The sequence below is a fragment of the Palaemon carinicauda genome, chromosome 1, assembly GCF_036898095.1.
Source record: "Palaemon carinicauda isolate YSFRI2023 chromosome 1, ASM3689809v2, whole genome shotgun sequence".
Lineage (NCBI taxonomy): Eukaryota > Metazoa > Arthropoda > Malacostraca > Decapoda > Palaemonidae > Palaemon > Palaemon carinicauda.
This window is the reverse complement of record NC_090725.1, coordinates 100,264,291-100,284,492: the sequence shown is the minus strand read 5'-3', so window position 1 is coordinate 100,284,492 and position 20,202 is coordinate 100,264,291. Positions and strand designations below refer to the sequence as shown.

The following is a 20,202-nucleotide window of genomic DNA, read 5'->3' as shown; positions in this document are numbered from 1 at the left end:
GGAATTCCTGGAGGTCAAGCCTCCTGAGAATCACACATCACGACGCCCTTCCGAAGTCCTCTCTGGCCCTTCCTCTTGCCCCAGACCTAGTACTGGGGCAAGAGTACATAGACAATTTGGTAGCCAGCAATGCAGAAGCCCCCCAAGTCCCAGAGTGCCTCGAAACCGCTCCAGGGCCTCAAAGCACAAGGGAAGGTATACATCCCAGAAGGGCGGCGCCCAGGCCCCTGTAGGGTGGACCCAGCCTTGGACATCCTGGGACAAGGCGGCTCGGACGAAAGGGCCGCGTCAGCCCCGGTTTCCTTCTCTCCTACGGAAGCCGCCATGATGGAGGAGATGTCGAGGGACCTGGTTAACGTCTCCTCATGGCTAGACTGGTGGGCATCCACTTTAGTAAACGTGCAAGCCTCCATGGACCCCGAAGATCCGGAGCAGCAGAGCCTCCTGACGGACCTTCTCACCTCCGGGGGGGAAAACTCTGAAGTTTCTAGCGTACCAGGCGCTCGCCCTGACGGCCAACTGGGTACTAAGGAAACAAGACACGCTTCTAACTAAGTTGTCGAAGAGGATCCCAGACAGAGAGGCCCGAGCTGTTCGTAGCCTACCCTTGTGGGGTGAGTCTCTGTTCCCATTAAAAGAGCTGGAAAATCTAATGGAGAAAGTGTCCAAGAAGAAAGAGGCCAACGTCCCCAGACAGGCGTCATATAGAAGGCCGCCATACAGGAGGGCCGCCTCGGATAGCGCCGTGACTCCTCAGGCCGCCCCCAACACTTCGAGGAGGGATGCCCCTTCCTCCTCCTGGATAACAACTCCTCAGCCCTCCCGCAGAGGAGCACCAGCTTCTTCCAGCTCCTTCAGGTCGGGTTACTCCGCCTCGAAGAGAGGCAGATCAGGCCGCCCCTCTAGGAGAAGGTAGAGGGAGAGGCCCCCTACTCCCGCCCAAGCCTCGGGTTGGGGGATGCCTCGGACCTCATTGGCAAGCATGGAAAGCACAAGGAGCGGATCCTTGGACGGTGTCCGTCCTGAAAGAAGGCTACAGGCTCCCCTTCATAGCAGACCCACCCCCTCTTATTCCAGCCAGCCAGACAGAATGGTTGGCCCCCAAGGACCCGATGAAAAGGGCCACCCTTCAAGAGGAGATTTCCTCCATGTTAGAGAAGGGGGCCATGGAAGAGGTCCTTCTCCAGGCTCAGGCTTCTACAGCCGCCTGTTCCTGGTGGAGAAAGCAACGGGGGGGTGGAGACCCGTGATAGACCTGTCGGCCCCTCAACAAGTTCGTCAAGAAGACGGACTTCAAGATGGACACCCCAAAATCCGTCCTGATGTCCTTGAGGGAGAAAGATTACATGATGACGGTCGACCTCAAGGACGCATACTTCCAGATCCCTGTCCACCCGTCGAGTCGGAAGTTCCTCCGGGTAAAATGGGGTTCCCAGATCCTGCAGTTCAAGACCCTTTGCTTCGGTCTGTCGACGGCCCCTCAAGTGTTCACGAGGGTCTTCGCGACAGTCTCAGTGTGGGCTCATGAACGGGGTATCCGTCTCATCAGATACCTAGACGACTGGTTGCTCCTTTCCAACTCAAAGGCCCTCTTAGAGGAGCAAGGGAGAAACCTCCTCCAGTTCTGCAGGAATCTGGGAATCATAATCAATCTGGAAAAGTCGAACTTAACACCATCCAACAGAATGGGATACTTGGGGATGACGTTGGACACCGTGCAGGGGAAGGTTTTCCCCTCGGAAGACAGGATACGGAATCTCAAGCGCATCATTCAGCCGTTCCTGTCAGAACATTCCAGGAGGGCGAAAGACTGGCAGAGACTGATAGGTCACCTGGTCTCATTGGAGAAGCTGGTTCCCCAAGGGAGGATGAGGCTCAGGCCCATTCAATGGAACCTCAAGAGCCTCTGGTCCCAGACAGGCTCTCAGAAGGCGTTAATTCCAATCCTTCCAGACACGAGAACCTCCCTAGAATGGTGGCACTGCCAGTCGAACTCCCTCAAGGGGATGCCACTCGGGTCCTGTCCCCCCGAGTACCTCCTGTTCACAGACGCCTCCAACCAAGGGTGGGGGGGCCCACCTTCTGGAAGAGACAGCAAGCGGTACCTGGTCGGAGAGCGAAAAGCGTCTCCACATCAATGTCCTAGAGCTAAGAGCTGTCCAGAAGGCATGTCTTCACTTTGCAAATCGGCTAAAGGGAAACACCGTGGCGTTAATGTGCGACAACGCCACGGTAGTGGCCTACATAAAGAAGCAAGGGGGCATGAGATCGAAGGAACTGTGCGACCTCGCCATAAGCATCCTACATTGGGCGGACGAGCAGCAAGTGGTGCTGCTAGCAAGGTTCATCCCCGGGAAGAAAAACGTGCTAGCCGACGGCCTCAGCAGAAGGGGTCAAATAGTGGGGACAGAGTGGTCTCTGCACCCAGAAGTAGCCAGACTCATCATTCAATGCTGGGGCTCCCCGGTGATGGACCTCTTTGCAACAAAGCTCAACGCCCAACTACCGGTCTATTGCTCCCCGGTCCCAGACCAAAAGGCAGCCCTAGAAGACGCCTTCCAGCACAAGTGGGACAACTTGGACGTGTACACTTTTCCCCCCTTCACGCTGATAAGGCAGGTACTCAACAGAGTAAGGGCCTCCCGAAACCTAAGGATGACTTTGGTAGCGCCCTGGTGGCCGGAGAGAGAGTGGTTCGCGGATCTAAAGGACCTAGCGAGCCAACCACCTTGGCCTCTGCCCGACAGGTCAGACCTCCTGCACCAACCGCACTTCCTCAGGCTCCACGAGAACCCTCTCTCTCTCTTCGCCTTCACGCCTGGAGACTATCGAGCGGCTCTTGAAGAAGGTGGGGTACTCCTCCTCCACAGCTAAGAGAATGTCCCTATACCTGAGAAAATCCTCTACCGCGGTATACCAGACAAAGTGGGCCTCCTTCACGAAGTGGTGCTCGGAGAAACACATAAGACCTCTTAAAGCTTCGGTCCCGGACATAGCTGAGTTCTAGTGTTCCTTAGAGATGAAGTGGGAATGTCAATCCCAGCCATTAAAGGAGTTCGAGCCGCCTTAGGCCAAGTCTTCCTCCTGAAAGGCATCGACCTGGGGACCTTGAGGCACATAGCGATGCTGATTAGGAGTTTCGAGCAGTCCTGCCCTCCTCAAGCTAGGAGAGTGCCCAGGTGGGACCTAGCCAAGGTCCTGAAGATGCTAAGTCGTCCTCCCTTTGAACCACTGAAAGATATCGGGGACAAAGACCTCACCCTCAAGACCGTCTTCTTGCTAGCCTTAGCTTCGGCTAAGAGAGTGGGCGAGATCCATGGTCTGTCGTACGACGTTGCGCACTCCAAAGGGTGGAAAGAATTGTCCTTCAGGTTCGTACCCTCCTTTGTGGCGAAGACTCAGAACCCAGCAGTCTGGGACCCGAGGTTTGAAGGTTTCTCAATTCCGGCCATTCCCAAGACAGGCATTACGGAAGACTTGAAGTTATGCCCAGTACGGACGCTCAGAAAGTACCTGGAAAGGACAGCTCATCTCCGACCAGGTACCAAGAATCTCTTCGTTTCCACAGGTGTTAATAAGAAACAAGTCTCCAAGAACACCATTTCCTTCTGGCTGAGACAAGTCATCGCTAGAACATATGAAGAGGATAAAATGGCAGTGCCAGGCACTCCCCGCCCCCATGACATCAGGGGTCTGAGCACCTCCTTGGCCTTTGAGAGAAACATGGCGGTGGGGCAGATCCTGCACCAGTCGACCTTTACTGCCCACTACCTCAAGGATTATTCAAGAAAATCCTTGGACGGGTTCTCCATTGGGACAGTCATTGACGCCCTCCAAGCTGTGTAGCGGTAGGCCAGAAGATGTCCCCAACGGTGAATAAATTCTTCGCGACTTCATCAGGAGAAAATCGCCAGAAGAAATTTTAAGAGGTGAGTCTTAGATTATAGCGTAAGGTTCCGCAGTTACCCTCACTCCGCACTCTGATAGGCCCCGCATTCCATAGCCCTCTAGGCACTATGTGCCGAGTCAAGTGGCAGAATAGCACTCCCGCCTCCTAAAGTATAAGTCTCCAAGAAAAGTAGTTCTCGGTGAGTATTTGTGTCGGAACAAATAAAAAATTTTAAATAATTTTTATTTTTCCTAACATACTCACCGAGAACTACTTTTCGGGAAATGGCCCTCCCTTCCGTCCCCGAGTGCCATCCTTCCATTGCCAAGTTGGGCTAAGCGACGAACTTAATGGGGACGCTGACCCAGAGATGCAGTGACCTGCCCTAATCCTGCCCTCAGGGCGCATTCTCTGGCGGCGGGGGTAAGCCTATATAGAGCGGAGTAGGGGGGGGTAACAGCGGGAAAAACCTTGGTCGAGATTGAGGGATCACAAGTGACTCCAAGAAAAGTAGTTCTCGGTGAGATGTTAGGAAAAATAAAAATTATTTAAAATTTTTGATATTACTATCTTTATCACTGTACAGTAATTATTTTAAGTTCGTAGGACATATACATCCTAATCCTCACATCAGAGTTTACTTCTAACAGGAATGTATGTCCTAGAGTAGTTGAAGGGAAAATGGGAGTGCATTGAAAGAAAATTTCCTCTTATTGATTTAAATGTAAGTACTATATAGAAATCATAGATTTTAGTATTGATTTTTTATATACAGTATTATGTAATTTTAGTTCTTAGTACAATATACCAAATAACTGTTCCTTTTTTTTTGTATCAGTTGTGGTATTAATATTGTTTTTGTTTTTAACCAGGATACTCTCAAGGGGGAGTTCTGAGCAGAGGCATAATAGAATCAATGGACCATAACATTACAAGATTCATCTCTTTATCTTCTCCACAAGCTGGACAGTATGGAGGCAAGTATTATTTTGGAATTCATGTGACCTAGGATACTTTGGTATTACTCCTCTCATTAGAAAAGGAGTACAGTACTACTAAATACTGTATAGGGGATTACTTTTGTAATATAATGTTTGGCAAACCCTTAATGGTAACTTTTTCCTTTCAATATATGCAAATCTGATAAAATCATTAAAATTAAATACAATTTGCTTTGGAGAGGTAAAAAAAATTAATATATTGCTACATGAAAGAAAAGAGTAAGAGAAATTTTGGACTTTAAATTAGTAATTTTGTCTGTATTATCATCCATCCGTTGTTTCCTCAATCTCCTCATTTCTTCCCTTATGCTATACTTTACCAGTTTCGTAATAGTTACACTCCTGCCTACTGAAAGCACTAAATGCTGCCTTTAAGAGTTCTTTACAGTGTTCCATCAGTCTTCAGCTGTATTGCTTTCTGTCTTTAATTCTTCATAAAGTTCCTTTGGTCTCTTCCCACGTAGTTGCAAAATTATCTGTAAATTTGTCTTGGCACAGATTTCATCTTTTTTCGAGATAAGTTCAGAAATCACATGCGTGTTTGTTTTAAAGACAGGGATGATGATTACACCTGTAGAAGAATAAATTTAGCAGTATTGAGGAATAGATAGTTTGTCCCTATTTTTAAGTTATTTTATCATAGTTTTATTGTGAGTCAGTAAGCCAACAACAATTATTAACAAAGCCATCTACAAATGATGATGTCTTGAAGATAGATACCAAACCAGTCATCTTAAGTTATTGAAGAAGCTCTTCTCTTAAGTATGAACCAAGTTTTTCCTAACCACAAGACACCCATTTACAAGACTTTGGAAAGGAATGCAAACTAGTCATCTGTCTTTGTTTTTCCAGCATGGTATTGACTTGGTACACTAGAACATAAAACTTTCTAACTGGTTATTATTCATCTACCCATTCAACTGGTGTTTCACAACTACACCAACTGTTCTAATGCTGTTTTACCAATTTGTGGATAATGCTATGGGTTATTCCTTCAAACATTATTTTTGGTGTTCTGTATTCTGCATATCATTATGCTAGTATTGTGCCAGCTTTTTTTTGTGGGGGGGGGGGGGTTTAAAGTGCTGTGTGGCCTCCAAGGACTCTCCTGTGAAAGTGACGAGGCTTTTCAGAACTCTTTTTGACCTAAGTTAAAGGTGAGGCAGCATTTGATTGGGAGAAGGTAGAGGTAGAAGAATTTCTATACACAGGTCTGCTATGTAAATCTTTCCCCAAACTCCAGCGGACAAAGTCAAAGTCAATGCTTAAGCAATGGCCACTAAAAAATAAGAAGGCTTCATTTCAAAGAGCAGCAGGCTCAAAAGCAACCAGCAAAGAAACAAGCTCCCTTTTCCTATCCCAATCCTCAACCTACACCGATGTTTTATCGAGAGGAACAGGCACAGGAAAGCTATTCCACCCATGGTGAAGCTCAATCCCAGGGTCAATCAAGCTTTGGCTGTAGAGCAAGGAGAGGTAATTGGAAATACTCCAGAGAAACGAGGAGCAGGTAAGTCACATTAAGGCAGAGGATATAGTCAATGAGGAGCTTTGGGTTTGGTTTTGTTTCCATCAATTTTGGGAACAGAACTTTTCCTTGTGGGGGGCAGAGTAGTCTCAAGCGGTTTTGGTTAGTGGTGAATATCAAAACTTCTCCACACCACAGCTTTCATTAGACCAGGACCCTGGAACTTGACTCCTTTTGTAAGCAAGATGCTGGGAAAAGGAGTCATAAAAAGGTGCATATTTTTAAAACTCTGGGGCAGACCAGTCAGTGTAACAAAGAGACTCCTCAGAGAAAAGTGTGATCCTTAACCTGTCTTGTCTCGACAAACAAATTGGGTATGATCCATTCAAAATTATGACCCTCCTGCATGGTTGCCAATTACTACTCTGTGGAGCTTGGACCTGTACTGTAGATCTAAAAGATGCTTATTGGCACATCCCTATTGCTCACCACTTCCAAAGTTACTAAAGGTTTTAGCTTGAGAGGGGGCTATACAGATTCAAAGCAATGCCATTTGGCTTCTATGTCCCCCCAAGAGTGTTTATTAAGCTAGTAAAGGTAGTAGTCAAATTCCTGTGGTTGCAGGGAGTTCAGATCATAGCTTATTTAAATGACTGGGTTGTTTGGGCTAATACAAAAGAATTATACCTCAAATACACAAAACATGTATTGCAGGTTCTTCAAGACCTAGGGGTTCCTGATCAACTTTGCAAAATGAAGGCTAATTCCAAGAAGGCTATTACAGTGGATAGGTCTTCAGTGGAATATGATGAAAGCCTAACAAAAGCATCTCGGCTACGAATTTGAAGCAAGGTCAGATTCGTTCTTTCAAACCGGTTCTCTACCAGGCAACAACTAGAGACGTTGGGCCTCCTTCAGTTTTCCTCATTAGTCAGCCCAGTGTTCTAATGAGTAGGCTGAAAGATTCCAATTGAGTGTGGAGAAGGGCAGCACAAAAGGGGTTTTGAAACCTTCAGGCTCGATTGCCCAGTTGTTGCATAAGTATTCTCAGGCCATGGACAACATTAAATGCGTTTTTCAATGTCAATCACATTGGTCTCTCGATGACCATGATCCTTCATACATTCTGTACACATACCTGTTGGGTTGGGGAGGTTATTCAGAGGAGATCTTTGTGTTTGGGAAATGGTCCTCTAGTTTACACCTTTCACAGAAATGTGTTAAGAGCTGATGGCGGTCTTCCCGACTTTGAAGTGATACTCAGTCCAAGTAGGAACTCATAGAGTTTCATAGATAACCAAGTAACTGTCTGTTACCTCAAGAGGCAGGGATCCTGCTCGAGAATTCCCAATGCAGTGATGTCCCGTAGTGATGTTCCACCATCTGGAGAAACATGTGTTCCTCTTGCCGTTCCATCTCTCGGGTTCACTCAATATGGTTTTGGACACCCTATCCAGACAGAACTGCAAATGCAATGGTTCTTTTTAGGACTGGTTAGTTCCAGATCTCCAAATACACCTGTTTGCAACTAAAGAGAACCGCAACCTTCCACTATACTTATGTAGTCCAAATCTGGATTGCAACTTGTTCAGCAATGTTTCTTAGGATGACATCGATTTCAAAGGTTTTGAAATCCTTCATGACTTCAGGGACAGCTGTGCTAACAGATCTGCTGTGGCCTAACTGCCCATGATATCCACCACTTCAGCATCTGAGATCAAGACTACACACACTTTTGTGTGCATTGCAGTATCAGAAAGTATGAAGTCGGTTTATCTCCTTTTCCTCCTTTCCGACCCAGAACTTTCACGTTTGGATTTTCTCTCCTGTATATTTGAGAGATTTCTCGGCCCACAACTTGACGTTTTTGATGAGTCTTCATCCGCAAGACAATACTAATGTGTCTAATACTTGGACGGGTTTTCTAAAGAATAACCCCTAACTTCATAGCTTCCTTTCTGGTCTACCTCTTAGAGGATAGGAAGTTCCAGCCATCAATTATACAGCAATATAAACTGGCATTAACAGACCCTCTCAAGCATGCATTTGACATGGATATAATGGTACGTTTCATAAGGTCACCCTGTCTTTTGCTTTGCATAGACCATTTCCTGTTGTTTCTTGGTCTCTTGTTAGGGTGCTTGAGTTTTGGCCCAAGTTAAATAATTCCTCCATTTCCCTTATAGAACTTATGCAAAAGCCCATATTTTTAATAGCTTTAGCATCGGGAGCAAGAGTCAATAAACCTGCTACCTTTCAGAGGGATTAGTTCACTACAGTTGGCTCTCTCATTGTGGGGGTTAGTTAACAGAGACTGGCGGGAAAAGGGAGAATCTGCGAATACTTGCTGCCCTAGGGTAGCGTAACTCCTAGCCCTACCAACTCACTGACTGACCATTGCCTTTGCGAGGTTGATAAACACACTAAGTACTATCCATTATTGTTTTTACTTTGTTCCTATCACAGTATAATTATCTTTTAAATGAATTAAGATATTTCAGTAAGTTTACAGTAGTTATTGCACCCATGTACACTATGTACTGGGCACGGTAAGGGGACAGTACAGTACAGTATGTAACACTACACTTAAAGTAAGGATATAGTTGTTCTCATCTAATATACCACTCGCTGATACTGTAGTGTACAATACTTAAATATATGTAGATTACTATCACTACAGTACAGATTTAACTGTATGTACAGTACTGTAAGTGTTCACTATTTTTGTATGGACAACTCGCCAAACTTGTAGTCTACAATTTCATACTGTAGAGTACAGTATGTAGTTAATAAACACTACTAAACCATACAGTACAATATGTATACAATGATACTGCATTTAAGATTAACTAATTGTACATATTTTATACAAAGACAACATTCTTAATGTTTATGTATATGTATGTGCATAGATATGTGACAAGTTTCCTTTTAAGTGCTTGTGCTGTGCGTGTGATACATATACGACAATGACACTTGCGTACATTAGCACCGGATCAAGGCCAGCACAGTTCCACTTCGTGGGGAATGACCTCTCCCTCTCTGGTCCATCGGTCTTCCCGGCGGCATATAACCGTTGACTCGGCCGCCGCAGGGGAACCGTCATCGCCTGGACCCTCTTCATTCAACTATTGTCTTCGCCTCCCTTTTCCTATGGGAAACATGGATTACTGAGTGAAGGGAATGTGGCCTCTCAGAGATTGACTACGGTCTTTTTCTTCTCAAGGTCGTTCACCTTTTAACAACAGTGTACTACTGCGAAGAGCACCTTCTGAGGGTTAGGTTGCGCTTCCGATTGTTTGTCTCAATTATTTTTAGTAAAACTATAATTGTAATTTTAACTTTTCAGCTTTTCTCCGTGGGGAACATTTCCATTCGGAGGATCAGTGGTTCTTACTATTAGTGAATATTCTTAGCTGATTTAAATAGTTGTAATTCTGTTTTTTTGTTACAGTTACTCCACTCCCCCCTTCTCCCGTGAATGTCGACTCGGGAAGGAAGGGCGCAATACTTATTTTATGTTGTTCCCTCGGGGTTCCTCTTCAGAGTTCTTCCCTAGAAAATTTTCTGTTAAATAATTAATTTTCCCAGGTAACAGAGCTGTTCTGTTCATGCCTGGGGAATCTGCTGTCACTACCGTCCCTCAGAGGACATCGTCTTGGGCGTCATCCCTTCTTCTAGATGTATGCCCGTGACAACATGACCAGCACTTCAGATCATCTTAGAACGCTAACCAGGAGGTTCGCCTCCAGGGGTTGGACAACTTTCCCTTCCGAGGGAAAGTTTCCTCCCCAGGTGTGAGATTGTTTCTCCCTTCCGAGGGAGAACTTCCCACATCTTAATAAATTCATCGTCTCCGACTGCTTTTGGTGCCTTCGCCCAGACTTCTCTCACCCCCTTGCTGTGTCTTTCTTCCTTAAGGGGCAGAGCACAGTCTTAGGCAAGTCTCTTCTATGAAGAGTTCACCTCTCTCATTTGCGAGAGAGGCCACTGTTGAAGGTCAGCTTGCTGATCCACCGGCCCTAATGGGCATCATCAAGTCTCTTCTACGAAGTGATCACCTCTCTCGTTCGCGGGAGAGGCCACTCATAGAGACTCCTCTTCAGAAGATCGCTACTGTTGAAGGTCAGCTTGCTAATCCACTGGCCCTAATGGGCGTCACCAAGTCTCTTCTACGTAGTGATCACCTCTCTCGTTTGTGAGAGAGGCCACTCATAGAGACTCCTCTTCAGAGGATCGCTACTGTTGAAGGTCGGCTTGCTGATCCACCGGCCCTAATGGGCATCATCAAGTCTCTTCTATGAGTGATCACCTCTCTCGTACACGAGAGGGGCCACTCATAGAAACTCCTCTTTGGAGGATTGCTACTGTTGAAGGTCGGCTTGCTGATCCAACCTCTTCACAGACTCCGATTGCTGTCTTCGCCTCGACTACTCTCCCCCCTTGCTGAGTCTCTCTTCCTTCAGGGGTGGAGCACAGTCTTAGGGAAGTCTCTCCTACGAAGTGTTCACCTCTCTCGTTCACGAGAGAGGGCCACCCATTGATGAGAAGGGCGAAAGGCAATGTTCAGTTTCGTCCCTGAGTATGTCGCCAGACACAGTTTCCAGAGGTGACGGATCCTACACAAGTCTCCACTAGGTAACGGACAATTCAGATAATCCATTACTGTACCCAGGGTAAGGTATGAGACTCTACCTTAAGAGAACGGCAACAGTCCACCCGGGTCCCTTCTCTTGTCATCAGCACTGGGAGAGACTAAAGGAGGATCACCAAAACATCATCTCAACATGACGACTCACGATGTCAGGGGCATAGCTATGCCCCTAGTCCTTAGCAGATTACTGTGTGATGCAGGTTTCACAAGAAAGGATGTGAATGCTCCAGGTGACTTCCACAACCTTTCTCCTGCAAGACATGACCCACCGGAACTCGATACGATCTCTATCGGTTCGGTGGTGGCTGCACAACAGCTGGTTGTATACCTCAAGCTCCTTATTGGACAAGTAGTAGAAGATTTGACTGGCTCTTATTCTTTTCTTCATCCTACCCTCTCGTGGGGAAAGCAGCATCCTGGGTTCTCGGCATAAGCTGACCTCAAACCACTGCAGGTAAATCATGCTCCCTTGTGTACCTAGTATTAAGCTAATACTGTTGGGAAAGTCTTGGTTACATCACTGTTTCCTACAATAGACTCGGAATAACTTTACTTAAGACAGTCACACTTCTGCATGTCTCAACACACAGGTTGCGTAGGCCGCGAATCTTGAGTAGCAAGGTTTTAGCGAGGGCAGGGACTCCTTATTTTTTAGTACTAACATACTCGGATAAGGAGCGCCCGGGTAAAGCCAATTATTATTATTATTACTATCCAAGCTACAACCCTAGTTGGAAAAGCAAGATGCTATAAGCCCAGGGGCTCCAACAGGGAAAAATAGCCCAGTGAGGAAAGGAAATAAGGAAATAAATAAATGAAGAGAACAAATCAACAATAAATCATTCTAAAATAAGTAACAACGTCAAAACAGACATGTCATATATAAACTATTAACAACATCAAAAACAAATATGTCATAAACAAACTATAAAGAGACTCATCTCCGCCTGGTCAACAAAAAAGCATTTGCTCCGACTTTGAACTTTTGAAGTTCTACTGATTCAACCACCCGATTAGGAAGATCATTCCACAACTTGGTCACAGCTGGAATAAAACTTCTAGAGTACTGCGTAGTATTGAGCCTCGTGATGGAGAAGGCCTGGCTTTTAGAATTAACTGCCTGACTAGTATTACGAACAGGATAGAATTGTCCAGGGAGATCTGACTGTAAAGGATGGTCAGAGTTATGAAAAATCTTATGCAACATGCATAATGAACTAATTGAACGACGGTGCCAGAGATTAATATCTAGATCAGGAATAAGAAATTTAATAGACCGTAAGTTTCTGTCCAACAAATTGAGATGAGAATCAGCAGCTGAACACCAGACAGGAGAACAATACTCAAAACAAGGTAGAATGAAAGAATTAAAACACTTCTTCAGAATAGATTGATCACCAAAAATCTTGAAAGACTTTCTCAATAAGCCTATTTTTTGTGCAATTGAAGAAGACACAGACCTTATATGTTTCTCAAAGGTAAATTTACTGTCGAGAATCACACCTAAAATTTTGAAAGAGTCATACATATTTAAAGAAACATTATCAATACTGAGATCCGGATGTTGAGGAGCCACCGTCCTTGACCTACTTACAATCATACTTTGAGTTTTGTTAGGATTCAACTTCATACCCCATAATTTGCACCATGCACTAATTCTAGCTAAATCTCTATTAAGGGATTCACCAACCCTAGATCTACATTCAGGGGATGGAATTGATGCAAAGAGAGTAGCATCATCTGCATATGCAACAAGCTTGTTTTCTAGGCCAAACCACATGTCATGTGTATATAGTATGAAAAGTAATGGGCCAAGAACACTACCCTGTGGAACACCGGATATCACATTTCTATAATCACTATGGTGCCCATCAACAACAACTCGTTGAGATCTATTACTTAAAAAATCAATGATAATGCTAAGAAACGACCCACCCACTCCCAACTGTTTCAGTTTGAAAACAAGGGCCTCATTATTAACACGGTCAAAGGCAGCACTAAAATCAAGGCCAGTCATACGAACTTCCCGACCACAATCAAGGGATTTCTGTATAGCATTGGAGATTGTAAGAAGGGCATCACATGCTCCAAGGCCTTTACGAAAACCAAATTGCAAACTAGGGAATAGATGATTACCTTCAGCAAACCTATTAAGACGTTTTGCCAGAAGACGTTCAAAAACTTTAGATAATATGGGAGTTATGGAAATTGGGCAGTAATCAGTGGGACTTGAGCTACCACAAACACATTTACATAGAGGAGTAACATTACCAATTCTCCAACTAGTGCTACAAGCTCCTCTTCTTGCTAACTTGCGCAAAATAACAGATAACTTTGGAGCTAAGAAATCTGCTGTCTTTATAAAAAACAAAGGAAAAATACCATTTGGGTCTACACCTCCATAAGCATCAAGGTCCACCAACAGAGCTTTAATCTCACGAGATCAAAAAGCTAAACTAGTTAGTTTAGCCTCAGGAAAACAGGAATGAGGAAGTTTCAAGTTTTTCATTACTCTGTTTACTGTTAAAAACATCAGCCAAAAGGGTTGCCTTTTCCTTTGGACAGTGAGTGACTGAGCCATCTGGTTTAAGTAAAGGAGGAACTGTTGCATCTACACCAAGGAGTGCAGATTTAAGGGTAGACCACCATTTATGTTCCTGAGTTGTACCAGAAAGTGTTTCTTTTATGGTTAAATTGTACTCCTTTTCAGTTGAGGCATAACTCTCTGAGCAAAAGCTCGAAGCTGAGTATAGTTGTTCCAGGTCAAATCTGATCTGTTACCCTTCCAAAGTTGATAGGCCTCCTGCTTCTCCAAAAAAGCACGTCTACAATCATCATTGAACCACGGTTTGTCCTTCACTCGGTACCTTAGCACACGAGAAGGGATACGCCTATCAATTATGTTGACTAGATTCTCATTCAAAGGGACAACAGGATCTACGCTATTATATAATTGTGACCAATTCAAGCACAAAAGATCATGTAAAATCCCATTCCAGTCGGCTTGGGATTTCATATAAATTTTACAAGAATATATCAGGGACAGGCTGCTCAGTCTTCACTAATAATGAAATCAAGGCATGATCAGATGTCCCGACTGGAGAACCAACCTTACTAGTTATAACGCCAGGGGAGTCAGTGTATACGAGGTCCAAGCAATTACCAGACCTGTGAGTAGCTTCATTTATGATTTGCTCACAGCCTGATTCAGAGGCAAAGTCTAAAGCTCTTAAGCCATGGCAATCGGTAGGAGAGATGGAACTGAATCACTCCCTATGGTGAGCATTAAAATCACCAACAAAGACAAAAGAAGCCTTTCTATCATCTTCTTGTATCTTAGCCATAATGGTAAGAAGACAATCGAAGATAGAATCATCTATGTCTGGATTCCGGTAGATCGAACACAAATAAAAGTTGTTATGCCTGCCACAAACTTTTATTACCTGAATCTCATGACATCCACATTGATAGCAGGACTTATGAGAAGCAGGGTACTCGGTCCTAATATACACCGCCATTCCCCTGGCCCTAGGGATGGCATCACGTTTCAACATTATTGGCTTCTTAAAACCAGTTATAAGGAGCTCAGATGAGTGCCTCATATTAGAAACCAAAGTTTCTGAGCACAAAAGAATATCATACTGTCTGGACGCAACTGTAAGGTCTTGGATATTTGCATGAAGACCACGAATATTGCAATACAGAAGATGACATTGACGAAATCTAGGACGTACTGGTCCCGGATTTCGCTCAATGTCTCCAGACAGCATAAGAATTAATAGAAATAAAAAAGACACATCATACTTAAAAACTAGATTAACAAGAATTATAACAAAAACAATACGTACAGAATTATAAACAAGGTGATTGATGATACCCATAGACTATAGTAAAAAGTCAGAAAAACTGGTCAACATGGAGGAGCCGATACACCATGCAAGGCTAAATACCCTCCAGGACAGCCACTTCAACTGAAGGAAAAGGAAAAGACAACCTCTTGATAAACCACCAGGCATCCATGGCCCTTCTATTAAGCCTGCCCAACACACCATTTCAAAAAAACAAGAAGAAAAAAAAAATAAGATAGAATAGTGTGCCTGAGTGTACCCTCAAGCAAGAGAACTCCAACCCAAGACAGTGGAAGACCATGGTACAGAGGCTATGGCACTACCCAAGACTAGAGAGCAGTGGTTTAATTTTGGAGTGTCCTTCTCCTAGAAGAGCTGCTTTCCACAGCTAAAGAGTCTCTTCTACCCTTACCAAGAGGAAAGTACACTGAACAAATTGCAGTACAGTAATTAACCCCTTGGGTGAAGAAGTGTTAAGTATCTCATTGTTGTCAGGTGTATGGCGAAAAACGAGAATATGTAAAGAATAGGCCAAACTATTCTGTGTAAGTGTAGGCAAAGAAAAAATAAGCCGTGACCAGAGAGAGGGATCCAATGCATTACTGTCTGGCCAGTCAAAGGATCCAATACCTCTCTAGTGGTAGTATCTCAATGGGCGGCTGGTGCCCTGGCCAACCTACTACCATCAAAAGCCAGATTGGCAGGGACGTCCACCCTTCCTAATGGGTGAGTCACCCCTAGTAAATAGCATGGCTTGTATTCCAGTTACGGAACAAATGTCAAATTCGTAGATAATTTGTATTTTTCCTAACTATACAAACCTTAGTTATTTATACAAGCTTGCCTGCCAGCCCTATCCCCCTTGAAGTCCTACCTCCAAGCAAAGTGAACTAAATCAGAGGTTGTGAGAGGGAGTGGTAGCAAGCTCCCCCCCCCCCACCCCGCTAACTAGCGGTGTGGGTAGTTAACCCTCGCTAAATTTTAATGGCTCGTCATTTCAGCCCCGCCGAAAGTATAACCCCTAATAAATAGCTAAGGTTTGTATAGTTGGGAAAAATACAAATTATCTACGAATTTGTCATCTTTTTTACATGAAAACTTGATTCTGCTCAAAAAAGGAACAAATTGGGAGATGGACACGTGAGGAGAGAGAATGCAAGACTGAGGCAGCAAGAAATGAATTGTTGTGCTGGGCAGCGAGGGAAGTGGTGCGGAGTGAGCTGGGTGAAAAGGAGCGTGGCTGTTTGAAAATGTCGCACTGCGAGAGTACTCGCAAACCTGCCGAGAGTATGTGATGTTTTATTTAATAGGTTATACGGTTCTCTGAATTGCAAAATCACGAAAAAAGAAATCGCCAAAAGCGAGGACTGACTGTACAATTATCCCGGGTCATCTAATCCTGACCCTGGGTCTCCTTTATCTAGCAAAAAACCTAAAGCTTCTCTAGAGGCGAGAGCCGTTTTACATTTTGGCTCTAAGAGTTTGGAGATGGTAACTATATTTACAGAGATCCACATATTCAAATGGTAGCTAGATTCAAAATAAACTGACCAACATGTCCCTCTCAAAGGGGCTATCCATATTTTGATAGCCTTCCGAATGAAAAAAAGTCGACCCAGTCTCTATCCCTAAAACCAACGATGTGATAAAAAATTCCTCTTCGCTAGCATTCTTTGCCGATATGCTATTTCATGACATCCTGAGCTATACTGGTTGGTCTGGACATTGGGGGTTTATTGAACACTACCCAAAACAAATCCAACAGTACTCATCCATGTGGAATACTTGGTGCATTTGTTACCCCTACTTGGTTATAAAGAGAGAAGGACTAAGTCAACCAGCTCCTTCAGAAGAAGCGAAATGATGAGCATTCAGTATTCTTCAGTCAGACCTGTTAGATTTCTTCTCACCCATGAAATCATGTGCATGTGTTGTATGTCCTGCTTGGTTGTAGAGGTTGGCCTTGAGGCTACACTTATCTACTTAGTAATGCTCTGGTACCAGTTCTTGGAGACCATCCAGCCCTTTAACCACAGGAGGTTTGACAAAGGTACACCTTACTTGGAGAGGTGCTGTGTGGTTTCCAGTACCTACTCTTCTCCTTAGCCTTTTACAGGGTAGTGGGGCAATTGTTTTTCACTAGCAAATTTCTGGATAGCAGTTGGGCACTAGTTGATGTACTTAAACGTGACAGTCAACTGTGATGATGGTTCCTTCCTATGAGGCTGATGACATAGTAAGGACTTCACTTATACCTGACGAATTCTGCAACTGAGGTGCTGCGTTGTTCTAATGAGCTTGAACTTGAGGGTCTCCTTAGACACACCAAGTCCATGCTATGCACATTGATCCACTGGTCCTAGAGCAGGAGAATCTATATTTATTTGGTATTTGTCATATTGGATTCCCTGTTCTAGCCTTTCACTGTAAATTCCTTGGAGACCACACAAAACCTCCCCAATAATATTGTAGATTTTTCCTTTGTCAAAACCACTTTTTTTATGTATTACAACTTCAATGATTTTCCTCAGTTGTACTAGTAATCCACTGCTGTGAATGTCCTGTTGGCCATATTCTGTATATACTGGTTTTCTTACATCCAGCCAACAATTTCTCTGGTAGGGTAATTTTTGCTGCCTTGCGCAAACCTTTATTTTAGGCCTTACCGTGAAATTCAACTCCTCCCAAGGTGAACGTGATGGCATTGCTATTCTCTGTATTGTGTTCCTTTGTTAACCCTTGATAATAAAAATTTTGAGTAAAATTTTTTTATCCAGCCTCCACTTCTCTAGGTTGTGATTTATATGATGGCAAGCCCAAAAATTTTCAATTCTACAGATTCTCTTCCAACATATTTATAAATCTTACATGATGGCCAGCCTACATCTCTGAAGTTTTACAAGACTTTCTCCCCCAACAATCTTCCTTTCCTTTCCACTCATTCTTTACATTTAGCCTGAAAGCTCCTCTGTTATTGAAGCCATTTGTCAATTAACACACCCAACCATTTTCTTCCAGGCAATTGGGTAAATGATCCTAACATTATAGTTTGCTTAGAAACTTTGATAAAACAGAATTTTCAAAATATTTTCCCCCAACATTTTTTAGTCAAGAAGTTTTTCTCACTGACTTGCAAGTCTTTGTCAAACTGGACAGACATTTGTTCCAACAGAAATAGAAACCCTCATCTTTTATATGATCATACATCAACTTTAGCTGGTTTGGTCTCAGGGGGAAGCTTTCTCACAACTCTGCCTCACTTTGTTTTGGCAGTAAATAACCAGGTTAGGAGATTTCCACTGCTGTTGGACTTCTTTAACCCTGAGTATTAAAGATTTTCTCTCTGAGTGATCTTTTTTGTTGATAAGTGCAAGGTCAAGCAGCACAGGTTAACTTTGGACATTTATCCTCAAGTGATTTATTATTTCTGCAGGGGTCAGGTGCATTCCAAGGATTTGCCTAATAATGAGCTTGGCAATTGGTCTCCTATCTGGTTGAAGAAGTTCAGAACTAAGAGGAGTTTTATGAAGACAGTCAGCATTCTCAAGGTGTGTGTTAACATAATAGGTTTTTTTTTTCAGGCAAGTGATGCAAGTATTGGCAGTTCCCTCACTTGGTGTAATATAGGTAACTTGACCCTTTTGGTGTAAGAGCCTACCTTGGTTTCTGTTTTTAGTCTTTTGGGATAACAGTTCCTAACTCTTGACACGAGAAAACACATTTTTGGGAGGTACTCTTTGGTTCGCAAGGCATTCCCAGAGCCCTACTCTCATCAAGGGAAAAGATTGTTTACAATGATAAAATAATGATTTTCCGTCTTCCCCGAGTGCAATAGTGCTTGTTAGCAAGTGACATGTTATCCACTAGCAGATGAATATAGCATTGGAGGTGCTCTGATGGTTGTTTAGAGCGCCTTGAACCTATGGGTCTCCTCTATATATTGTACACTGAGTCTTGTGTTTTCATGTTAATCCACAAGCCCTTTGGCAGGGAAGACATTATTTTTTTGGACTATCCTGTTATCAAGTAGTAAATTTCCTGCTGTAGCCTAAAAGGAAAGTCCTTGGGGTTCCTCAAGTTCCTCCCAAAAATAGGGCTTTCCTTTGTCAAATGCCTTTATTTCTTATAATTTATTTTATACTTGACTGCTTTCCCAATAGTTTTTCTTTGGGCCTATAGCATTCTGCTTCTCTGACTAGGGTTACAGCTTAGCTTGTAATCATGATAATCGTAAATGGTCTTTCGAATTAAAAAGCAAGTATTATATATTGCAGAGTGGCTGCTCGAAGTAGTAGTACTTACAAATACTGTACAGTATTACATCAGTATTATTGCTTTTTGAATGAGCATTAAAGGTTTAAAGGTCACTCATGAATGGCAGAGGCAAGGGACAGTGACATTGCTCTATCAAGCAGCAGGGCAATGCCCTAGAGACTGACCATATATACATATGATCAGCACCCAAGCCCTCTCTCCATCCAAGCTAGGACCAGGGAGTGCCTGGCAATGGCTGCTAATGACTGCATCAGCAGATACACCTATAGCCTCCCCCCAAACCTTAACTCACAAGGATGGTGAGGTTGCAGCAACTAAAGGAACAAAAGTTTGAGCAGGACTTAACCCCAGTCTGACATTCACCACTCCTCAGGGACGTTACCACATCAGTCGCCACAACTACCGGACAAGGTAAAACTAATATATCTTGACATGGCACTTCATCAACCATTGCTTGAGTGTTCATACTACCATTCAAGGCAGAGCTCACAAATATTTCAGACAACATAAAAGAGATGCCTTGTAAACAGTCTCCAACTACAGTTCATCAAATTTTTTTTTCTTTGGTGCATTTGTGGTAATATTCCTAGCACTAGTAACTATTGACATTAAGTCCTTGATCTGAAGCGCCTATCAAGTCTCAATATACGAGCGTTGTTACTATGTAACCTTAGCCAAGGAAACCATTTTAATTTCATTTTTTTTTTAGTAATTTTTCACAAACAGTATACAGGACACTAAATATTTTCTTAAAAGTAATGGTAGGTTCTGGGAATATTGTTTTCTGGCATTTGGTAATTTCCACTAATAAAAATTTTATTCCTGTATTTTAACAGATGAATTTCTCAGGCTCATATTTCCTCAATACATCAAAGAAACAGCCTACGAATTATTTTACTCTAAGATGGGGCAATCTATATCTGTTGGTAATTACTGGAATGATCCACATCATCAGGAATTGTACTATAAGTAAGTAGACCACATTTAACCCTCCACATACCTGTTGGCTGGTATTTCATCAAGATTAATTAAGATTAAACATCTCTTATTTAATTAAAATTTATTTC

At 43.5% G+C, this 20,202-nt stretch overlaps 2 protein-coding genes across 2 annotated transcripts in view; one reads left to right on the top strand and one right to left on the bottom strand.

Moving 5' to 3' along the window:
- The window catches only part of LOC137650128 (zinc metalloproteinase nas-4-like), a 241,460-nt gene that overhangs the window by 130,994 nt on the left and 90,264 nt on the right, over positions 1-20,202 (bottom strand). The window lies entirely within an intron of this gene.
- Positions 1-20,202, top strand: part of Ppt2 (palmitoyl-protein thioesterase 2) — a 128,714-nt gene that overhangs the window by 89,570 nt on the left and 18,942 nt on the right. The window contains exons 3-4 of the mRNA XM_068383366.1: positions 4,762-4,866; positions 19,972-20,104. Of these exons, the coding sequence (XP_068239467.1) occupies positions 4,762-4,866; positions 19,972-20,104 (238 nt within the window). The remainder of the gene's footprint in view (positions 1-4,761; positions 4,867-19,971; positions 20,105-20,202) is intronic.